At 46.8% G+C, this 22331-nt stretch overlaps 1 protein-coding gene across 1 annotated transcript in view; it reads right to left on the bottom strand.

Annotated features, from left to right (window-relative positions):
• FBXW4 (F-box and WD repeat domain containing 4) overlaps positions 1-22331 on the bottom strand; it is a gene marked incomplete at its 5' end in the record, with an annotated part of 83578 nt that overhangs the window by 6649 nt on the left and 54598 nt on the right. Inside the window, one exon of the mRNA XM_084245061.1 lies at positions 4345-4410. Coding sequence (XP_084101187.1) covers positions 4345-4410 — 66 coding nt within the window. The remainder of the gene's footprint in view (positions 1-4344; positions 4411-22331) is intronic.

The raw sequence follows: 22331 nt of genomic DNA, 5'->3' as shown, positions 1-22331 counted from the left end.
ACATATACGGCACGACGTCTAGCCAAGAACTCAACCACCTTCAATGCCCTTGGAGTAACATGGTCACCAAAGCCCACTCGTGCCTCCTCCTCTATCAGATAGCCCAGGTTGCAGACCGCAGCTGGGCCCACTGTGACATCCCCAGGTCTGGGATCACACGCCTTCTCCATCCTGATGCCTGCCTGCCCACCACCACCAGGGCATCTGTTGTGTCCTACTCTCAAGGCACCAGTGCCACTTAGTAGAGATGTATAACCCAAGGCACTAGCAAGTTCAGGGAGAGGGGCGTATGTGATGTCAGGCCAGTCAGGTTTCCCCAGGCCTTCAGCAGCCACGTCAAGCTGGCAACTTCCCTGGGGCCTAGCCAAGAGTTCCGATCAAGAGCAAACAGGGAATACAAGACGGGGCCTTGATTCCTCCAGACCTCAGGCTCAGGAATGGGATTGTTTTGGCACAGTTCCTTGGCCCGATGCGAACACAGAGCCAAGCCAGTGATTCTTCAGTGGTTGGCTGTTGGCACTGCCTGTCAAGATGGAAGTTCTCGGAGCCTGGTGACTGGGCCCAGAGCCCATCTTCCCTGGGAACGGGGAGCACTCTGGCATCTCCAGATTGGGTGAAGGACGCCACGGCCTGGTTTAGACAGGTGAGAAATCCCCTGTCCTTGAGCCCAGTACATGGTCCTCAGCAAAAGGACAGAGAGAGGCAGAAAGGGAGGGAGTGAAGGAATAGTCAAGTTCCCAGCCAACTAGACAACGGCTGTGTGCTGGCCTCTGACCTGTGTGCTTCCTCCCTCTCCATACGGAGGACGGACACGTCAAGGACCTTGATGGAACGGAGGGCTGAGGGAGCCATGGTGGCCTTGAAAGGGGTCCCAGCTTTCAGGGAAGTAGCGGAGGTTGCCTGGAGACGTGTCCCTGGCAGACAGGCGGATGCGGGGCTCCTGGTGCCCAGCAGGGAGCCTATACCTGTGAGGTGTATCCCAGCTCCCACCACCAGCCTGAAGGCAGCCCCTGGAGGGGCAATGCTCAGAGCAAAACTGCCCTCCAGGAGTCCCCCCACCAAGTCGTAGCACACACATAAAAGAGAAAATCCTGTACGCCTCAAGTTTCAGCAGTGACAGGTTAAAAGCAAAGAATCCGTCCAGTATCGCACACAGCCCCGCCACCGAGTCCTGCCGGCGATATTGCTCCACCTTCCAGATTGGCCTGTCAGTCAGGCTTTGGCATTATTGAAAGATCAAACTCTGTCCTGCCTGTTCATTACCTTAATCCTATTTTCTACATGGCTTTATTATCTGCTTGGGCTTCTCTGAGAAAGAGAACTACAGACAGTCGTCCTGTCCGTCCGTTTCCTCCCACCCAAAGCAGATGCCTCCATTAGGGAATCTTTCCTTCCATCCCTGCGTGGCACAGGCTCCACACTTTTCTGAGGACAGGAGACATGTTTAAAGACGTTGGGCTCCTCTCAGTGACGAGGGAAGCCTGGGGGCTAGGACAAGGCAATGCCAAGTGCTACCCTGGGCAGCCCTACCATAGATTGGCCAGTGGGTACAGCGGCTGTTACTTGTCTGGCTCCAGTGAGAACCGAGGCCATAGCTGTCTTGTGCCCATTCTCATTTGGGTTCCTTCTGGGTAGAGACCAAGTGATGGGGTTAGTGAGATAGGGACTTTATATGAGCATGGTATTCAAGAAATTGGAGTGTCTTAGAACTCCACCGTGACCATCAATCTGAGCCCAGAACCCTCACCAAGGCAACCTATAGGCTGAAGAGGCCACTCAAAGATTACTCAAAACTAAGCCTCAAGGGTGTATCCTCTCCCCCTGGTTTGTCTACCATCTTGGGTCCAGGGCAGTGATGATACCAAGCATCAGGTCCAGCTACGTGACTAAATGCAACTTAATTTCCAGCAACAATACCCACCTTTGTGACCTGCGGCCTTAGTGCCAAGAGCCTTTTCTGTGCCATGAGGTCAGCAGATTCACCTACCTTTCTACTAGTCACAAGGCCACAGCTAGTTGGAGGACTGACAAGCAGAGCCCCAGCAAACCTCAAGGTACTGATGTGGGTGGGTAAGGAGATAGCTCAGAGTGGTTTAATGTCTCCAAGGTGGAACAGTCCCCAGATCGCAGAGCTTACTAAAGCAGCAGTCAGTTCAATAATCCAGGTTTGACCACCTGTGTATCCTCTGTAGTTCCTCACAACCTCCAATCTGAACCCCCAGGAGGGGCTCCTTTTGCCTCAGCCCCATTCAGAAGGAAAAAGTTGCCAGTGGCCAAGAATCTAGCAGGTGAGAACAGCTTCCACAGACAGCAGGGACTCCAACATCCCAGGGGCAAAAGAACAAAGGAGCCCTTGGAAGTTTTAGTTATGCAAGCAACAATGACAAAGGGCTACATTAACAAAAGTAGAATCTCTAGAATAAGGGAGGTGATAGTACCTGCCATTCATCAGTTCACACCTGGTCTGTTCAATACTCAGTTGTGAACACCCCTTTTCAGGAAGCATCAAACCATATATATTAGAAAAAATAGTCAAGTCAGTATGGTCCTGAAACTAGTGTGAGACCAATACTGTAGGTCACCCATTCAGCTATTCCTTCCCACCTTTGGTGCTAACCAAAGGGTTCTTGATTTTGTGCCCACCTCTCCTTTCCCCCACTGCCAATGCTGCACTGGCAGAAGCTGGCTCTCTCCCAGGCCTCAAGGTGAATCCTGACTGGGCATTCCATTTCCCTTGTGAGGCCCTGGTTCAAGGTAAGCCCTGGAACACAGTTTTTATTCACTAAATATTAGGAAAAGTATGCTTGGGGGCTCTGAGGAAAGAACATATAACCTCTTCCGGTTCTCTTCCCTTTGGGCGTTGCCTTATGAGATGGTGGAACTTTGGAAACCAAGTCTGCGGGAAAGGGCAAAAGCCACTGTAATGAAGGTGGCAAGGCAGAAAGCTGAGGAGAAGATGGGCCCTCATGGTCTCACTGAACTACTGAGCCCATCCAACTTCTGGAATTCCTTGCCATTTAGGAAAGTAATAATAAAGTAATTACTCAAAAGTAATAAGCCACTTTTGAGTTAGGTCTTCGTTACTTATAGCCCAAAGATCCTAACTGATCTACCTTGTCTGTGAACAAATGAAGGTCCTTAGAATTCTGGCCTGGAAAAGAGAAGACCCTGGAGGGGCAGGGCCTGTCCTTCAGAGGAGAGGTTCAACCTGGCTCTTGCCCAAGACCACAACTCCGGGAAGCAGGTCAATCCTCAAGGAAGGGCAGGCTTTCCAACTCTCAAAGCCAGCCGAAGATGTCAAGTAGCTCCTACCCCTGGTTGGATGGTTGGATGACCATTCAAGAGAATGTTGTAGAGAAAATCATATTTAGTTAAAACATTTAATCGGTAATAAAAAATACTTCTGAAAGACTGACGATACAATGGATTTTTTCAGAAAAAAAATGATATGGCTAATACTTTCCTGAGGAGATGGACAGAAAGTAGAAGACAAGCTAGAGCAACTGAGGCAGGAGACAGGCAAGAATGTCATGTCCTTGCCACTGTGAACTGTTGTCACAGAAACCAGAACGTGGGCGCTTAGTACTGGTGAAGCATTCTTAGCCTTGATGCCAAAAGCACAATAAGAGAAAAAGTTGAGATCATTTTGACTTCATCCAAATCTAAAAATTTTGCTCTGTAGAAGACCCTGTTAAAAGGAGAAAGAGACCAGCTACAGACTGAGAAAAGATATTTGCAAACCACACTCCTGACAGGATAGTAATATCTGTGATATGTAAAGAACTCTCAAAACTCAGCAGTGAAAAAGCCAACAATCCAATGAGAAAATGGGTGACACGAGCAGACATTTCATCAAAGGGAATATGAGAGGGCAAATGAGCACATAAAAATTTGTCCACTATATGAGCTATCAGGGCAGTCCAAATGAAAACCATGATGAGATACCACTTACCAAGTACCCAGCAATTATATCCCGGGCAATAAAATTGCAAAATTTATTGTAGAAAAATCATCCCTGCAGACAGGTGGAATTTTAAGTAGCCACATAGTCCGCACTTCTCAGAGAAAGAGTATCATAAATCCAAACTGCTGTTACACATTCTACATGAAATTATTTACCTATCATAATTTATAATTACTTCCACAGTTTTCCCAGTTAACCCTGAATGATTCCACGGGAGCAGGCACCCCAACAGAGGCTGCCATGGGTGCAGGTCAGGAGTCCTTCTCAGCCTTTGTGTGAACCACTCCTAGCCAGTGGATGCAGCCCACACTTTCCTTTGCCTCCAGGCTGCTTCAGCCCCACCCCCACTGGAAACCATGGTGGACTCAGGAATCTCTTACCTGTTGAGGTCCCAGATTCTTAGGGGTGAGAAGTGCCCACAACAAGCTGTCCCTGTCACAAAGGAGCTGCCAAACAAAAGGAGAGCAGAGTCAGATCTAGCTTGTCAGAACCTGTGGAAATGGCTACACAATTGGCTGTACTGTGCTCATTCTCCAAGGGATTGTGGAGCTAAGCCAGGATGAGCAGCAGCCCAGAGAAAGCAATCAGAGGAGCTTAGCTACAGGAGAACCACTGGGAGCATGTGAGGACTGTCCCTCCTGGAGAACCCAGGGGTACAACCACGGCTGGACTTGCAACACCTCCAGGACAGAGGCCAAGAGAGGGCAAGCTGGTAGGCTTCTGTGGCGTGAATGCCGAGTTCACAAAGCCACAGCACCGAGGAGGTCTCCTAGGAACAGGCTGGAGAGTGCTGGAAGGTAACATCCTTCCAGGATGTTAGAGGGGCTGGGGGGCAACACTGACAGTTTCAAGAACTAGGGAATCTGATCTTATAGTGTAAGCACAGAGCAGGGGTAAAGGTGCCAAACTGAGGAAAGAAAGACTACGAAAAGTGACAGCAGGAAAAGGAGAGACAGGCGATGTGCTTACATGAGGATGGGGAGCAGGGAATGTGAGGAGCCAGGCAGGCAGGGCTTGCTCGGGTAGGATGCCAGTGAGGCAGAGTTTAGGGGACAATGGCAGACGTTTCTAAGAGGCGGGTAAGGGGAATACTCTGACCATATTTCTCAGTGTCTCATAACCCCCTAGAGAGTTCAACATATACAATCTGCAGTTTCATTTTAAGTGGCGGCATAACCTAGAGTGACGGATCGGTGCAGAGAGCAAGGGCGCCCAGTGCGAGCACTAGAACTTGAGCCTATGCGCGAGACCAGCCCTTTGTTAGAGGATTTGGCAGGGGTGTGGCGGGGAGTCTGTAGGGATCCTGGCCTTGAAAACCTAACTGGTAAGCAAGACAACTGAAAGCGGCTGTGTCGCTCCGGAGCCCGGAGGCATGCCCTTACATGTCAGCAGGGGGAGAAGAGGGCTGGACACACTAATGACACGTTAGCAATGTGGGGGCCGCAGCTCATCCGCCCAGGCCTTGCCCAGCGCCTGTGCCTCTCTGATCCCAAGCGTGTCGGTGGGAGATGGATCTCCACAGAAAGGCTCTGAAGAAGCTAGTGGCTCCAGCTGGGGGGAGCCGGCCCGCCAGCTGCTGAAGGGGGATGTTAGGGCAGGCACTGGCTAAGGCACTGATTTGTAATCAGAATTGTAGGAAAGGTACAAGGCCAATGAGCCACCCTAGGGCTTCCCTGCTTCAAGCCAAGACTTCCTCTAGAGACCTGCTCCACTGTTCCAGCTTCCTCTTGCCTCAGAAGTACCAGCAGCCACCGAACTAGAATGATGTGCCAAAACAGCCACCGTGTCATGCCCCAAGTGACTGCTAGCCTGGGAAGCTGTCACTGGACACTGGAGCGCCAAACTACAAAGCCAGGAGGTGTTGCCTTCATCTCCCTCCCCTGACATTTTTCTCTTGAGGGTAATCCATTAATAACTGGTAAAGCCAATTACCTTGGGTTGGAAACATAATAGCCACTTGGAAATCATTCGAGCGGGCAATTGGGCTCTCTCAGCTTTAGAGCAGCGGGGGCCAGGTGAGGGGCGCCGGCACAGACATCTCTAAAGGAGGCCTGTGGCAGCCTCTGACTGGCCACAGGCCTAAATTAGCATCAAGGTAAGGTAAGGTCAGGTTGGGAGGGGGAGAGAGAAAGAACGAGAATGAGAGAGATGGGAGGCACCTGGACCCTGAATCCTTGCCACTCCACAGCTCCAACGTCCCATGAGGCTCCTGTCCTTCTCTATCCTGCCTACCAGTCCCTGGCCCTGTCCATCTGCCACTAGGAGGAGTGCCTCTTACCATCATATCCTACAAAGGCCTTTCTTTTCATGCCTGCATGTGACACCCATAAACATTTCTTTCCAAAAGCTGCCCTCTCCCCTCGCCTTACTACGGGAAGAGGGAAGAAGAGGAAGAGAGGAGGAGAATTCTCTTGGCATTTATAAGGGCCTAGGAATTTGATCAAAGTTTACACTCAGTAAAAAACATGAAGGCAACAAGCAGCCAAAGAGATTTGGAACCAGGCCCTGCCGACATTCACCAAGACTCACACCTAAACCATGGGGACCGCCCAGGACTCCTGGGGTCACATAAGGCTGGTTACAGGCGCAGTCCCGGCATACCTTACACTGCTCCCTGCTACTTACAGCCATACGTGCGCCCCACCCCCTAACTCCCATGGATTTTAGGAAATATGAGGCAAGACCATAGATGAACCACATTCACGGTCAGAAGAGTAAGAAGTATGCCCACGGCAGTCCTGCCAGAGTGAAGAGAAACACATGCAGCAGAGGAAAACAAGGAATTCACTCCTCTGGGACACCCAAAGATGTTCATCCCCCACAATGAGTCCATGAGATACAAACTCTTATTCCCATTGTACAGAAAGGTAAAATAAAGTGACCACTTCACTTCCACGAATGTATCCAAAATGCTGCCGCTGCATACAGGACCTGCTGCTCAGCACGCAGCTTTCCCAAAGACTCAGTAACACGCCCTGAAGAAAGGAGTGTGAGGTGGGATCTGTGCACTGCATGAAGCCTCATCTCGCAGGGGCATCCCAGGGACAGGGGTGGCAAACCTGTCTGGATAGGCAGAGGCAGGAGCTGGTGGCTCCCCAGGTGGCTTGACCATCCTTCCTAAGTTCCTAACACACCTTGATCTTGCCTTCATGGGACATACGACAGCTCTCGGGTTATCTTTCCTTTGAGACCCTCTGTGTCTCCTGTGAACCTGCGGTCAAAGCAATGCTTGACCTGAAAGAGGTGCTCAGGACAAATCTGTAGAATTGACTGAAAGGGCCTTCCAGAGTTTGAAGCCAACAAGGCTAGGAAAGCTAGTCAATATAGGCTGTGAAGAAGAGAGGGGTATTTACTCTGTTTCTTAATAATTCCTAAAGCACCAGACTCAGACCTAAATGACACGTGACAGTGACATAGTCATACATCACTAGGGCAGTAAAGTCCTTATAAGCACCACAACCAGACACTAAATGGGAAATTCTAACAGTACCTAAAAATTAATGTCAAAACACATACACACTTTTGCACAAGTGCAAGCACTCTCTCATTCTGACTCCATAAACTCTACTTTTGAGGGGCCTTTAGAAAGCCCTTTCAAAAAACCAGTTGTCTTATTTTTTCCATCTTACCCCAGACCTTACTCAGATCTGCAGCCCCTCTGCAGGCAAGCCTGGCATCCAGAGAGGAGCATCTGGCCCAAGAAGTAGAAGCAAGAGCACTCACAACAGAGAGAGACTTACGGATACTTAGGGTTATTAGGTATTCATGTTGAGGAATAGAAAATAACAAAGTACAGAAACCAGAAGAGGAAGGTAAGAAGGGAAATTATCAATACTTGGGTGTGAGCAGGGTAAAAAGGTTGACTCTTGCTGCCTTTAGTTTAGGCCCTCTTAATTACACTAGTAATTTATTGAGCACTTACTATGTACCAAGTTCTGAGCAAGTGTTTTAAAAGCAGTATCCCATTTAATCCTCATAACCTATGCAGTAGGTGACCACTTTTTCTATTTCACAGATGAGGAAACTGAGCCACAGAGAGGTAGTATGACTTGCTCTAGCTTACAGAGGAAGCAACTAGTAAGAATAGAATTTGAACCTGGTCCATCTTCATTCCAGAGCCTTGCCCTGTAAGCTCTCTCCCTGACACCTAGAATAATGCCTGACACATATTGAAAATTCAAATGCCTGCTGAATGAATGAATGGACAAGTGAACAAATGACTCTACTTGGAAGAAGAAGCACTGAGTGACTCTGAGGAGGGGCAGCAGAAGTGGTGTGCTCAGCAGCTGTGCCCCGTGGCTGGCCTGGAGCCGCCCAGCTGGCCCAGGCCCCAGCCGCCTCTGAGCCAGGGCTGACACACTTTGGCAAGGGAGGCCACCAGAGCTGTCACATCATTCACCAACATGCCCATCAAGTGTATTCAGTTCTCTTCAACCCGCATTGGCATTTTAATTACTGTTGGGTAAACTAATTTGTACAAATGAAGGCCGGGCTGCCTAATAGAATATGCAAGCTCTCTGACCTCTGACAGGCACTGACACGAGATACAAAGGCCGCCAAGGAAGGCTTTTTATCTGAGCCTTATTACTCTCTATTACTCCAATTAGTCAGGCTCCAGTGCTCCTAATTGGAGGAAAAATTGCAATTAAATCAATTTTTGATGGACTGCAAGTGGGCTCCCGAACCGCCCTGCTTGTGAAACACTGATATTATAGCAGCAAAGGTCACAGGCCTCACTGGCACCTGGGGGGCCCCCGATTTCCCTCAGCTCCCTCCTAAAATGCCTCAAGGAAACTGCAGCCCCTCCACTGGCTCAGCCAGCAAGGATGGGAAGGAGGGAGTCATTAGAACATGTCAGGTCTCATTGCTGCCACTGCCATCTGCTAACCTGTGCCACTGACATCACAGCAGCAGCTAAATCCCGAAGCATGAATGCAGTACGAAGGTCACGCACACTCTCTCAGCAAGGGAAGCCAGGAGCAGCAGCGCAGCCACAGCACTGCAAGGAAGGGACCAATGGAGTAGAAACAGGTGGTCACCGTAAGTCAGGAAGAAGAGAGACAAGACTGGGGTAGGTGAAAGTGTGAGGCAGCCAGTTCCCAAGTTCCAGCAAACAGGATACCTCAGGCCACCTAAGGAGAAGGGAAATAGATGTGTTTGGGAAGGAAAAAAAATAGACAAAGATATCTCAATGTCTCCCCAGCAAAGAGCCCATCCCACAGCTTGGGGAACATCCCCCTGAATGCCGTCCACAGGCCAGAAGGCTGCGAGTCATTCACATCAGTGATGGGACAGGACAACAAGTGTGGGACCTGCCATCCATGTGGTGCCTGCCTGTTCTCAAGGCTGGGGGCCAGAGGCACCCAAAACTAATGCTGTAAGGCCAGTGAGGGAAAAGTCCAATTTTGTTCATAATTAAAACTTGAATGAATGTTTAAGAAAAATAAAGTTTCATTTCACATAGCAATTGGCACACCATTACCTCAAAGACATGGTACAGAAAGAAAATATAATTTAAAAGGTTAGCCAACTTCATGGATGATTGAACCAAAATGGGTTAACAGGGAAAGGAAGACAGCCCTTGCCTTCAAGGGGTCAAGACCGAAAGCTTATTCAACAAATGGTCATCCATTTGATGGAATATTACACAGTCATTTAAAGTGATGTTCTCAAAGAATACAGGCAAGATGTTTATGATATGCTAATATAAGACAAGAGTAATTTTTACAACTATTTAAAAAATAGCCTATGCATAGAAAAAGAGAGTAGAAGGAAACATAATCAAAAGCTAAAAGCAAACTGTATTTGGGTAGCAGTAACTAGAGATTCTTTTAAATTTTCTTTATTTTTCAAATCTACTTTAATGAGAATGTGCTTTTTTTTTTTTTTAAAGGGAAAACATAATATTTACATCTTGTAAGAGAAAACACAGCATAACCAAACATTCCTGTTCACTGACCTATGTCCAAGAGCAGGTGGACCTGCTGCTCTGTGCAACAGGAGCAGGTGTCAGCATGGTGGCCTAGCGTTCCTTGGTTGGAGGCTTTAGGAATGACCAGTAGCCCAAGGGCAGGACAGCAAACCCCAGGTCAAAAGGGAGGAGCTCCACTGATCTCTTTCTCCTAATTAGGCACTGGCCAGCAGGAAATAAGACCAACTCCTGGGCTCCCATGACTGGCAGAGGCCTGGAACCCATTCCCAGAGAAACACACACACACACACACACACACAACATCCCCCAGGCCTCTCTCAGCCCAAGTATTTCGTGACAGGATGGTATGAGCATTCACATATAAGGAAGACCAGGCTGTGGACAGAATGGCTAGAGGATGGACTCCTACTGCCAGCTAACAAGGGCCAGCAAAGCAGGTCTGCCTGCCCCAAGGAGGACAGCAGTCCTACCGCTGTGAAATGACTAGATAGAAAGACAGAGTGGGTTGTTTTTCATCTGAAGCAATGGTAAGGTCAACCCGACCAAGGAGAGGTTAGCCTCTTCCCAAATGCACCCACTCCACTCAAGAAGCAGAAGCATAGAAACTTAAAAATAAGCAATGGAAGAACAGGATAGAGAAAAAATTAAGCACATCAAAAACAAAATTCACAGTACAATGGAATAACATGTTCATTTAATCTATTGAATTTAACAAGATATTTTGGGGGGCTGCAGTTTCAACACTATTTTCTATCTACATGGACTCCATATAAGAACTGTTCTGTTCATTCCTGAGAAGAGGAAATTGTAGTATGTTTCAGTGCTAAGGAGAAAAAAATGACTGGGTCCTCCCCAGTGGCGCAGCGGGTTGAGCGCAGCACTATGAAGCTCTGCAGTGCAGGTTCAATTCCCGGCCGGCCAGAAAGAAACCCACATGGCTCAGCAGACCTCTCCTGTCTCTCCCGCTGCTCCCCTCAGAAGTGTATTTCAGTCAGTCTGCCTGTTCTGCTCCCTGCTCTATCTCTGGTGAATCCTCTCACCCTCCCGCTTCTTGTATAAATAAATCAATCTTAAAAAAAAAAAAGACTGGGTCAGAGTTTTGAGAAATGACACTGACTAAACCATGTACCCAACAAAGGGCATGGAAAAAGAAGAGGCTAGAAAATCCAAAGACTCAATGGAATATTACTCAGCATTCAAAAAAGATAAACACATGCAATTTGCAGCAACATGGATGGCGCTGGAAGGGATCATGCTCAGCGAAATAAGCCAGAAAGAAAAAGAAAAGTACCAGATGGTCTCACTCATAGCAGGAATCTAGAAAACTTAAATAAGAGACCAGGAAAAAGAATAACTATAAGAAAGAAAATATCAAAATCAACAAACAACTATGAACCAAAGACACTCTATGGGGGGTGGGGGCGGGGAAAGGAGGGCTAGGGGTCAAAATAAGGGGGTTGCAATTGTATGGGGAATATAAAAATAAAATTAAAAAAAAAGAAAAAAATACACTAATAAAATAAACAGCAGGGTTGATTTAGGTGGTTGCCATGCTATGTACAACAGTGGAAAGGAATGCAAGGTTAGGGCTACCAGCTCTGCCAGTGTGATCCTGGGTGAGTAACCTCTCTAAGATCCAGCTTCTTTACCTGTGAAACAGAAGGAACAGTGCCAAGGCACAGGCTTTCAGATGCCTGCGGCAGTGTATGCAGGGAGCACACACCCAGAGAGGTTAGCTATTGTTATACACCAGCAATCACCAACTAAGATGTAGTCAGAAATCCACTCATTAAAAAAGAATTAAGAGGGCCTCCCCGGTGGCGCAATGGTTGAGCGCTGGGCTGTGAAGCTGCCCGCAGCCTCGACAGCATCGGTTCGATCCCCATCTGGCCGGCGAGGGTCCCACATGGCACGCAGACCTCTCCTGCCGCACCCGCTGCTCCCCTCAGCAGTGTATTTCTCAGCTGCCTGTTCTGCTCTCTGCTCTGGCTCTGGTGAATACACTCACCCTCCCGCACTTCTGACTGTACGCAGGCTTGTATAAATAAATAAATTAATTTAAAAAAAAAGAATTAAGAAACTATAAAATAACCAAGAATAAACCTAACAACAACAAATACCAAGTTATGCTCATATAAAAAAACTATAAAGCTACTAAAGGGAATAACTGCTGGTGGCTGAATAAGTAGAGAAATATTTCCTGTTCCTGGATGGGAAGTCTCCAGAGGTTAAAACTGTCAGTTCTTTTCTAATTAATCCTCAAGTTCAATCTAGCCCTATCCAAATAAGAAATTTCACTTAATCGATTCTAAAATTCATTTGGAAGAGGAAATACATAAGAATAATCAAGAGATATTTTTAAAAGAACATTAAGAAGTTGCTCTATGAGACATCAAATATGCTATAACGCCATATATGATGTCCATGCAGGAATAGGCAAATAAATCAATGGATCTGAAAAAAAAATCCCAGTGTCTTTTCATGAAGATGGCACTGAAAGTGCAGGAAGCCCCTGCCCCTGCCCCTCCCAAAGCCAATCCAAAGCTCTGAAGGCCACAAAGCAGTGCTCAAAGTCCACAGCCACAAGAAAAAGAAGATCCACACATCACGTCACCTGTTACCCATCTTCCTGCAGCCCAAGGCACTGTGATGCTGAAGGCACCCCAAAGAGTGCTCCAAAGAGAAATGAGTTTGACCCCGTGCCACCATCAAGATCCCCTGACCATTGAGTCTGCCGTGAAGAAGACAGAGGACGACAGTACACTTGTGTTCATGGTGGACACCAAGGCCAACAAGTACTAGATCAAAAGGGCTGTGAAGAAGCTCTATGACCTCGAGAGGCTAAGGTCACCCCCTGACGAGACCTGATGGAGAGAAGAAGGCCTATGTTTGAGTGGCTCCTGAAAGGGCACTGTGGATGTTGACAACAAAACTGGGGTCCTCTGAACTCAGTCCAGCTGCTAATTGTATTATAATATTTTTCACCAGGGGGAAAAAAAAAAAAAAAGAATCCAAAGCAATGCCCATACATTTGCAGGAATTAATAGAGCCTAGCTGGTCTTTAAAGACAATAAGCTGGGCCTCCCCGGTGGCGCAGCGGTTGAGCGCTGTGTTGCGAAGCTGCCCGCAACCTCTGCAGCGCCGGTTCAATCCCCGGCTGCTCCCCGGCCACCGGAGGAGGGTCCCACATGGCGCGCAGACCTCTCCTGCCGCCCGCTGCTCCCCTCAGCAGTGTACTTTGGTCCTTCTGCCTGCTCTGCTCCCCGCTCTGGCTCTGGTGGATTCTCTCACCCTCCTGCGCATCTCACTGTATCCAGTGATTAAATAAATAAATAAATAAACAAATAAATAAATATCTCCTCACCTTTAAAAAAAGAATAAGTAAAATAAAGACAATAAGCTAATCAATAAATGGTGTAGAGACCACAGGATACACATCAATCTTAAGATTGATTTAAGGAAAAGTAAAATATTAGAGCCCTACTTCACAGCAGACATAGACATAATTCCAGATAGATTAGGGAGAGAATTTTTTTTTTTAATTATATGAAGACTGTAGACATATTAGAAAAAAGTATGAAATCACAGTTGAATAGTTGTATAGTCTTGGAATAGATAAGACATACTTTTTTTTTTTAGAGATTTATTGATTGATTGATTGATTGATTGATTTATACATACATGCATACAAGCACTGGGTACAGTCAGAAGCGCAGGAGGGTGAGAGAATTCACCAGAGCCAGAGCAGGGAGCAGAGCAGGCAGAAGGACCGAAGTACACTGCTGAGGGGAGCAGCTGGCGGCAGGAGAGGTCTGTGTGCCATGTGGGACTCTCCTCCGGTGGCGGGGGAGCAGCCGGGGATCGAACCGGCACTGCAGGGGCTGCAGGCAGCTTCGCTACCCAGAGCTCAACCGCTGCACCACCGGGGAGGCCCAGATAAGAAATTCTTAAGACAAAACTCTTAAGTCATAAAGATAAGGATGACAGAGTTAATCTCTAACAAAAACATCTATGCAACAGGAGGCATTGTAAACAAGAGACTAAAGGAAGTACAAACTATAATAATAACCAGAAGATTAATGCTCACAACATATAAAAAGATCTTATAAACCACAGAGGGAAAAAGTAAACAAAAAATTTCAATAATTTATGGGAAAAAATACACTTTTCAAAAAAAAATGAAGTAGTGTGAAACCTATTAGTCAAGAAATATAAATTAGAATAACGCAAATACAGCAAACACTTGTATAGTTTTTACTAGTATGTATACACTGTTCTAAGCACTTTATATAGGTTAGTTCTTTTAACCCTTAAAGCACTCCTATATATATTTTTCAGGTAAAATGATATTATAATTATATTTTATATAATTATCATTAAATTGATATTATAATTATATAATAATTATAATTATATATAATTATATTTTAAAGCATCACTACCATTTAAAAACCATATTGAAATATATATTTATATGACTAATATTGCTTCAAAATAATATGGGAGGGGAAAGTATGTAGGGAATATTAAAGCAAAATTGGTCAAAAGTCCGGATGTATATTTTGAAATTTTCCACAGTGAATAAATTTTTAAAAGTTGTTATTACGGGACCTCCCCGGTGGCACAGCAGTTCAGTGCTGGGTTGCGAAGCTGCCCGCAGCCTCTGCAGTGCCAGTTGGATCCCCGGCCACCAAGTGAGGGTCCCACAGACCTCTCCTGCCGCCCGCTGCTCCCCTCAGCAGTGTATTTCATCAGTCTGCCTGTTCTGCTCCCCGCTTTGGCTCTGGTGAATTCTCTCACCCTCCCGCGCTTCTGACTGTACCCAGTGCTTATATAAATAAATCAATGAATCTTAAAAAAAAAAACAGTCTATTAAAAAAAAACTGTTATTAAGTATGTGCTAACAGAATCACCCCCCTTTTACAGAGGGGAAAACTGAGGAATAGAGAGTTAAATTAACTCACGAAGGTCACACACACAGCAGGTAGGTGGACTCATGATTTGACCGTAGTTAGTTGGGCTCCAGAGTCCAGCTCTTGATCACTATTCTGTATTCACTCCCTACTTCAGATACCACTTTTTACCCATCAGAGACAAATGTGAAAATCAACAACAAAACCCCAGATAATGCCCAGTACTGTAAAGTGAGAGAGTAAATATGTACTTGCACATCCCCAGCGGCCGGGGATCAAACCCGCGCTGCAGAGGCTGCGGGCAGCTTCACAACCCAGCGCTCAACTGCTGCGCCACCGGGGAAGCCCAACACCTGAAAACTTTTAAATGCACTTACCCCTCTGTGCAACAAGTCTCTTCCAAGTATCTATCTTTCCTAGAATGACCAGACCACATGCACAAATAGGCAAGTACAGAGGTGTTTCCTGAGGCATTGTTTATAAGAGCAAACTATTGGAAATAGCCTATCCGTCCATCAATAGCAGGATGACTAAGTAAACGATGGTGTATTCATATTATTCTGAACTAGAAAGCAACAGAAAAAAGAATGTGCTAGAGCTAAGTGCTCTGATAGCAAAGGACCTCTGAGCCACACAGGTAGGGGAAGAATTCAAGTTACCAAACAAAAGTATAATATGAGCCTAAAACAAAGCAAAACCATATACTTGTGTGTATATATTTACATGTACCTATAAATACACAGTCATGAAATTATATGATATCTGACATTTGCTTCAAATTAAAAGATCTGCAGTGACACATACCTGTCTTCCTACAAAAACAAGTGGATGGGGGGAGGGGCCACTGGAAACTGAAGGCAATTTTTACTTTATACTCTACACATATAAAAAATGTATTTTTTAAGCCAAACGCCTTACAATTGGAATGTATTTATATATTACTTATGTAAGTAAAGCAAAAACAGAAAACAAGAAATTAAAATGAGGCTAGTAATAACAATATCGTCTTTGAAGTTGCCCAATGATGGGTTGCAGGGTAATTCTGAACATCACAGAAACCACATGGTTCTGGGTTCCATTCTGGATCTGGCTGCCACCCTCTATAGAGACCCTTCACCTAGAGGGCTGCAGAGTAGCTAAGGCCTGGGAAGAGTTGTCCATGAGAACATCAGTTCCATCCCTGCTCTAATAGTACCTCCCCCACCCCCGCAATCTTCTGCCTCATAATCAGTCTCTGTAAAGGGGTAAACAACAAGCGTATGCAAACAAGTGAGTACTTGACTGTCAACCCAACAGAAGCCAAGGCCACAGCTAACGCCACAACAGTGCCCTTAGATACTGGATACCCAAATGGTTGTGGCTGCTATGGCTGGCCTGAAGCACAAAATACATTTCCAATTTCAAAACGAATAGCCTTTTCCTTTTAGGCATTCCATTTTGGCGTCATGGTAGTGGCCAGGCATAAGGCCTGGGCTACCAAACTGCTGGCATCTTCTCCAGGGCATGGGTGGCCCACATGGTCTGATGACGACTAGGGAGACTCACGCCAGACAAGTCTGGTGACTTTTCAGGTTTGATGATGAACATAAATGGCTGGCATCTGAATGAGATGGGATGATGGTAAGAACCCTAATGATCAACTATGGCTCTAAACAGAGGAAAGAGCTAAACAGAGAGTCACCCATACAAGCCAGGCATAAATTCAAATTTATTCACTATTCAATTCTTTCTAAATACATCCACATTAATAAGCCACAGAGGGACCCTGAGCCTCAGACTTGATCCAGATTTGCATAGGAGCATTAAGTGTTTTTAACACCAATGGTGAAGAGTGATGAGGACCGGTCAAAGAGAAATCATTGTATGATTCATGGTCCTACATTCCTCACCCACTGTCAGGCCTAGCAATGGAGTTCCCTAGAGTTTAGCCAGGCTCTTATTTTCATTCCCAGTGTTCCATAAGCACCAATGTGGGGCAGTCATTTTCATGTGACATGCATCAAATTACAATGAAGACCTTCTAGAAAGAGGCTCTCTAAAGAAATAAAGAGCAGGAGAGCCCATCCATACTACCCACCACATGACTTTCCTCATCCAATGGCTCATGACTGCCAGGGCTTAAAGTAAGAGAGACCCTCATGACCCACTAATGAAAAAAGTCTCAGAGAGGCAGTGTGTGTGTTGACCTATGTATTCACTATCACCACCTATATCCCTGGATCTCTTTCCTCCTATTAAGACAGAGGGAGGAGGGCCTTCCTGGTGGCACAATGGGTTAAGTCTCAGCTCTATGAAGCTATCTGCAGCCACTGCAGCACAGGTTTGATCCCCGGCCAGAGAGGTGACCCACATGGCACAGTAAACCTCTCCTGCCTTACCTGCTGCTCCCTTCAGCAGTGTATTTCAGTAAATCCACCTGTTCTGCTTCCCACTCTGTCTCTGGTGAATCCTCTCACCCCCAGTACCTCTGGCCTACACCCCAGTTCTTGTATGTATAAATAAATAAATAAATAAATAAATAAATAAATAAATAAATAAATAAATGTGGGTTTTTTGGAAAGTTCAAAAACACAAACACAAAATCAAATCTTTCACTGGCAACAATATGGATGGAGCTGGAGGGGATAATGTTAAGCAAAATAAGTCAGAAGGAGAAGACAAATACCAGATGGTTTCACTCACATGTGGAATATAAAGAAACAAAACACAGGAACAGACAAAGCCAAACCAGAACAAACCTTCGAGATCTGACTGCCTAACTGAAGTTATCAGAGGATGAGGGTGAGGATGAAGAGCAAGAGGGAGTGGGGGTTCAGTGGACTGTGGTGGAGGATTATGGGTGCTTTGAGGTGGGTGTGAAGAAGTATGAACCTATACCTCTAAATTATATACACTGTTGTAAACCAATGTTACTTCCCCAAAAAATTTAAGTTAAAATTTTGCAGCCCCGAGCAGTACCTTTACTGCAATTCTTTCTCTTTTACCTACCTTGACCCAATATCAATGCCCCAAAAACCAAGGGAAAAATAAATCTAACCATATGAGTACACTCAAGTATTCCACTGCTTTTGGAGTGACACACCAAAAAAATACAGGAAGAAACAGGCAGAGAATCCATTTGTAGCACGTAAAATTTCTTTTTCTTAAAAAAAAAAAAAAAGCACACATATTTAATGCAGTCACCCCAAAACCCTTTCATTTTCTTTTTTTAATGATCCTGGTCCTAGGTCAGAAAGACATTCAAAGTCCTAAGTCAGAAATTAGGTATAAGTAAACTAAGACCTTTTCATGGAAAACCACATTCTGATGCATAAAATAAATATCATATGTCATATAAGAAATCTAACTATATCACTATAACATGACCAGACACACGTGTATGCATCTATTGATACATATACGAAAACTGAAGCAAAATTAGACATTTGAACTTCAGGTTCCTCTGAAGACTTATCTCCTTACAGGCGTGGAGTCTGCCTCAGCGAGCAGCCCCCTCCTGCTCCTCTCCCACCTACTCCACACACACCTCCCGAGATCCCCAGATTCCAACCAGTGCACACTCTCCATCCAACCTCACCTCCGTGCTCCTGCTCAGGACTCTGTTAACAGCCCTTACCTCCCTTCTGCCAGTGCGTAGGCACCAAATTCTACCTCCTAAGGCCCCTTGGTAGGCAAATAACTTGGCATATTTGTTTTCTGGGAAAAGTCAACCCACCAATGTTGGAACATTGGAATGAAAGCCAAACACATCATTAGCCACAGGATGCACTGGGGCCGGGGCAGTGCCTGACTCAATGCCATGTCCACTCTCAGAGCCAACAGGCCCTCCCCTAAAGGACCAAGATTTGGGACAGGGTAGGAGATGGACCCATGCTACCTGTGATCTGTGGGTACACAATGAATACACACCTGCAAATAACCAAGTTGCAGACTTCGGCATGGGAGTCAACCTCTCCCAGTGGTCCTCTGTAGATAAGACCACCTTATCTTTCCAACTTTACATGTCTCATAGATTAGGGGTGGGTTTGGTTTTTTTTTTTTTTTACCAATTAGACTCTTACCATAATCCTTTGATACAAAGATGGACACCTAGAAAATATGTGCCAGCTCAGGCTACTTACTTCTTTCCTGCTGAGTCTCCATACCTCACCCTTACCCAGGCAACAAGGGGAAGGATGCTGTGGAGATCAGCACGTACACCCATCACACACACACACATATGCCCCCCCCAGATTATTCGTAGGCCAGGGCCAAGGGAGAGCTGCTAGCCTTTCAGCCCTCAGCTTCTGTTTGAGGCAGAAAGCTATGCTTGTGGCCCGGCTCCCAGGAGTTGGTATTTGGCTCCTCGGAGAAGAGAGAACGTGGGCCCAGTCACAGTCTTGGGGAGACGTGAACACCCAGCTGGCCTTGCCATCCTTTGCTGAGAAGGCACATATAAGCACTTGTACACACACGGACATGCACACGCATATACACATGCCCTGTGTTTGCTCTTTTTGGTAATGGGGGCATGCAGGATGCTGCACACTTACACAGATGTACCCCCAGTTTGGTGTTTCCACTCCAAATAAGGAAAGTGGGTCTGTAGGCACGTGTATGTCCCACACAAATATACACCACCCTCCCCGGCCCCACACACACAACCTGTGCAAAGACTACACACAGGAGTCTCTCTGCTCCATCTTAGGGGGCAGTTGTAAGTTTTAGTTAACTCAGGTGTTAAGCCCCAGCCATTTTCTCCCCCCTCTGGCTGTCTCTGTCCTTCCCTCTACCCTCCCACAGTAAGTGCTTTCAGGCCACACAATGAGTGGGAGGAGGAGAAACACTTCTATTGAGGAAGGCGTTTTGTTGTTTCATCCCCAAGGGGGGGGGCTGAGGGGACTAGGGAGGAGGGGGACCCACAAAATTTCTAATAAGCAGTTTCTCTCCTCAAAGCTAAAATGATTTTCTTTAATTGCTTGGTGGGAACAGTTTATTGTGGGGGTCTCTGCCCTCCCCCCCAGCCTAATTGACTTACTGAAGTTTAACAGGGGCTTTCACCTGGAGAGACTGCAATTATTCCCCCATCCCACACTAGTACCTGGGCTCTCCCAACAGGAGGCCTTTGTTCCCCCTAAATACAGCAGTGACACAAATGTCCTCAGCAGCAGGGGAACACAGGGAAGTGGTAATTTTCAGCCCAACGCAATTAGCTGAGGGCTTTTCAGCCTTCTCAGTGAATGGTGGGGAAACTTTGGCATGTGGGAACGGTGAGCTGGGGCTGCTCTGTGCAAGTCAAACAAAAGAGGCCTCTGAATTGGGCCCCTTGGTGAGCCAGACCAGGGCTGGTGGGGGCAGCTGGGACTGGGGCCTGGTCAAGGGATCTACATCGTCACCCACCCAATCTGTGTTCTCCACTGGGGGCCAGTGGCCCAAATAGCTTTGTGGGAGGCGGAGGCACACAAGCAGTTGACTTCCACCTAGCACTATAGCTCTGCGTTAATGAAGAACAGGAAAGGGATGGTGGACTGTGCTGGGTTGAGACACGGGGGAGCAGAGGGCCACATTGCTATGTCTGGCTGGCTCTCCCCAAAGGGCCTGAGCCTGGAGCTCATAAAACATTTTGGATCTTCCCGAGTCAGAAAGCTCTAGGGAAAGATTCTAGACTGGGAGACCCATGGCTCCTCTAAATATACATCTTTACAGCTGCCATCATAGCCTCCCCGACAGTCAGCCAAGCGAGGCGAGTCTACAGCTTAGGAGCGTCTTCAAGGCAAGAAGGCACAAGATAAAAGCAGCATGTGGATTATCTGGGGTGAGTGTGAGGTATCCAAAAGGCCGGAAAGTGGACTCTAACAGTGGAAGAAACCAGAGAGCCAACAGCAAGCAGGCCCACCAGATTCTCACAACCAACCCTGGGAGATCCTGACTCCAGACCCAAGCAGTTCTCCTTGAAAAAGTGAAAACCAGCAACAGGAGGACTGCTTGACAAATGAGCTGCGTGGGTGAATGAGGATTTGAGATGGCTGCCAGGTGAGAAGGCAAGTAAGGGCAGCATGCAGTTCACTAGAAAGGGTCTAGAGCTGGGACTCAGTCTACCAGTATTCAGTGCCAGCTCAGCCACTCACAAAGTATAACTTGGGCAGGCCTGTAACCTCCTGGTGCCTGAATTTTCTTGTCCACAAAATGGGAAAGTTATACTACAACAATGCTTTTTAACTTTTCAGGAAAAAAAAAAAAAGTCTAATAAGACAGGAAAGACACTAATAAGACAGTTGAGCAGAGGTGGGAGCGGTCAGGGGTTAGAGGGAGCCCCACCCTATGGCTTCAAATCCTCCTGCCTTTGACGCAAAGCTGTCTGGAAACCCAGAGACGGAGTCTCTCAGGGGCTTCTTCACCACTGATCATATCACCACAGAGGAGGACCAGGACTGAAGAAAAGAAATGAGGCTGAGCTTCCTAAGGCAAAGGCTCCACCCGGCTGCCCAGGGCTACCCTGCTGTCACACCAACAGAAGTGGGGTCATGCTCCCATTTGCCATCAAAAACCACACACAGCAAAATCTCTAACAGCACTGGTGAACTGTGGGTAGGGGCAGCTGGAACAGGCTGGCATATGGCTTCTAAGCAGTGGTCAAGTCAAACTTTTTGCCTACTCATCCAACACTGAGACTAAGTCACAGAAACTACTGCAATATGATGTGCTACCCCAAGCCCGCACCTGCACTGACCTGGGCTGGTTGCTAAGAACTACGGTTTCCACCCTGATCCCAACCCAAACCCTGTCAAGATCTTGAGTCACAGTGGTCCTCTAAGAGAGTCCACAAAGTAAAGAAAAGATGGGCCTCCCAGGTAGTGCAAGAGGTTAAGTGTCAGCACTATGAAGCAATCCGCAGCCACTGAAGCACAAGTTCGATGCCCGGCCAGGGAGCTGACCCACCTGGCACAGCAGACCTCTCCTGTCTCACCCACTGCTCCCTTCAGCAGTGTATTTCAGTCAATCTGCCTGTTCTGCTCCTCACTCTGTCTCTGGTGAACCTCTCACCCCCCAACCACCACACCTCTGGCTACACCCCAGCTCTTATATGCATAAATAAATAAATCTATTAAAAAAAAGAAAGGATGGCTAATCAAAACACCACAGTTCAGAGATGTGAAAGCAGACCCTCCCTCCCTGCCCTAGCACTCCTGGAACAGCTTCCGGTCAGACAGATACAGGCCAAGGACAAGTAGGCCTGCTGTTAAGAACAACTGGCACGGCCTCATCACATCAGGCCTGGGTTCTGTCTTCCCACCTTCCACTGCCTCTGGATCAATCATGTACCCCACTGCACAGGCCACCCTCTCCCCTCAGCTGGGTGTTCCTACTCTGAGACTGACCACGCCTCTCCAGAACAAGGCTCACCTGGGCAATTCCAAAGCTGGAGGCAGCAAAAACAGGAGCTTCATTCCTTCCATAAGTACCTCAGGGCTATCCAGCCAGCCTTACACAAGGGGTTCAGAAAAAGTAAACTCACAGAGGCTTGCATTTAGGTAACGTAAGC

This window comes from Talpa europaea (assembly GCF_964194135.1).
Source record: "Talpa europaea genome assembly, chromosome: 10".
In the NCBI taxonomy this organism is placed as follows: Eukaryota; Metazoa; Chordata; class Mammalia; order Eulipotyphla; family Talpidae; genus Talpa; species Talpa europaea.
The sequence above is the reverse complement of the archived record's forward strand: the minus strand, read 5'-3'. Positions and strand labels throughout refer to the sequence as shown.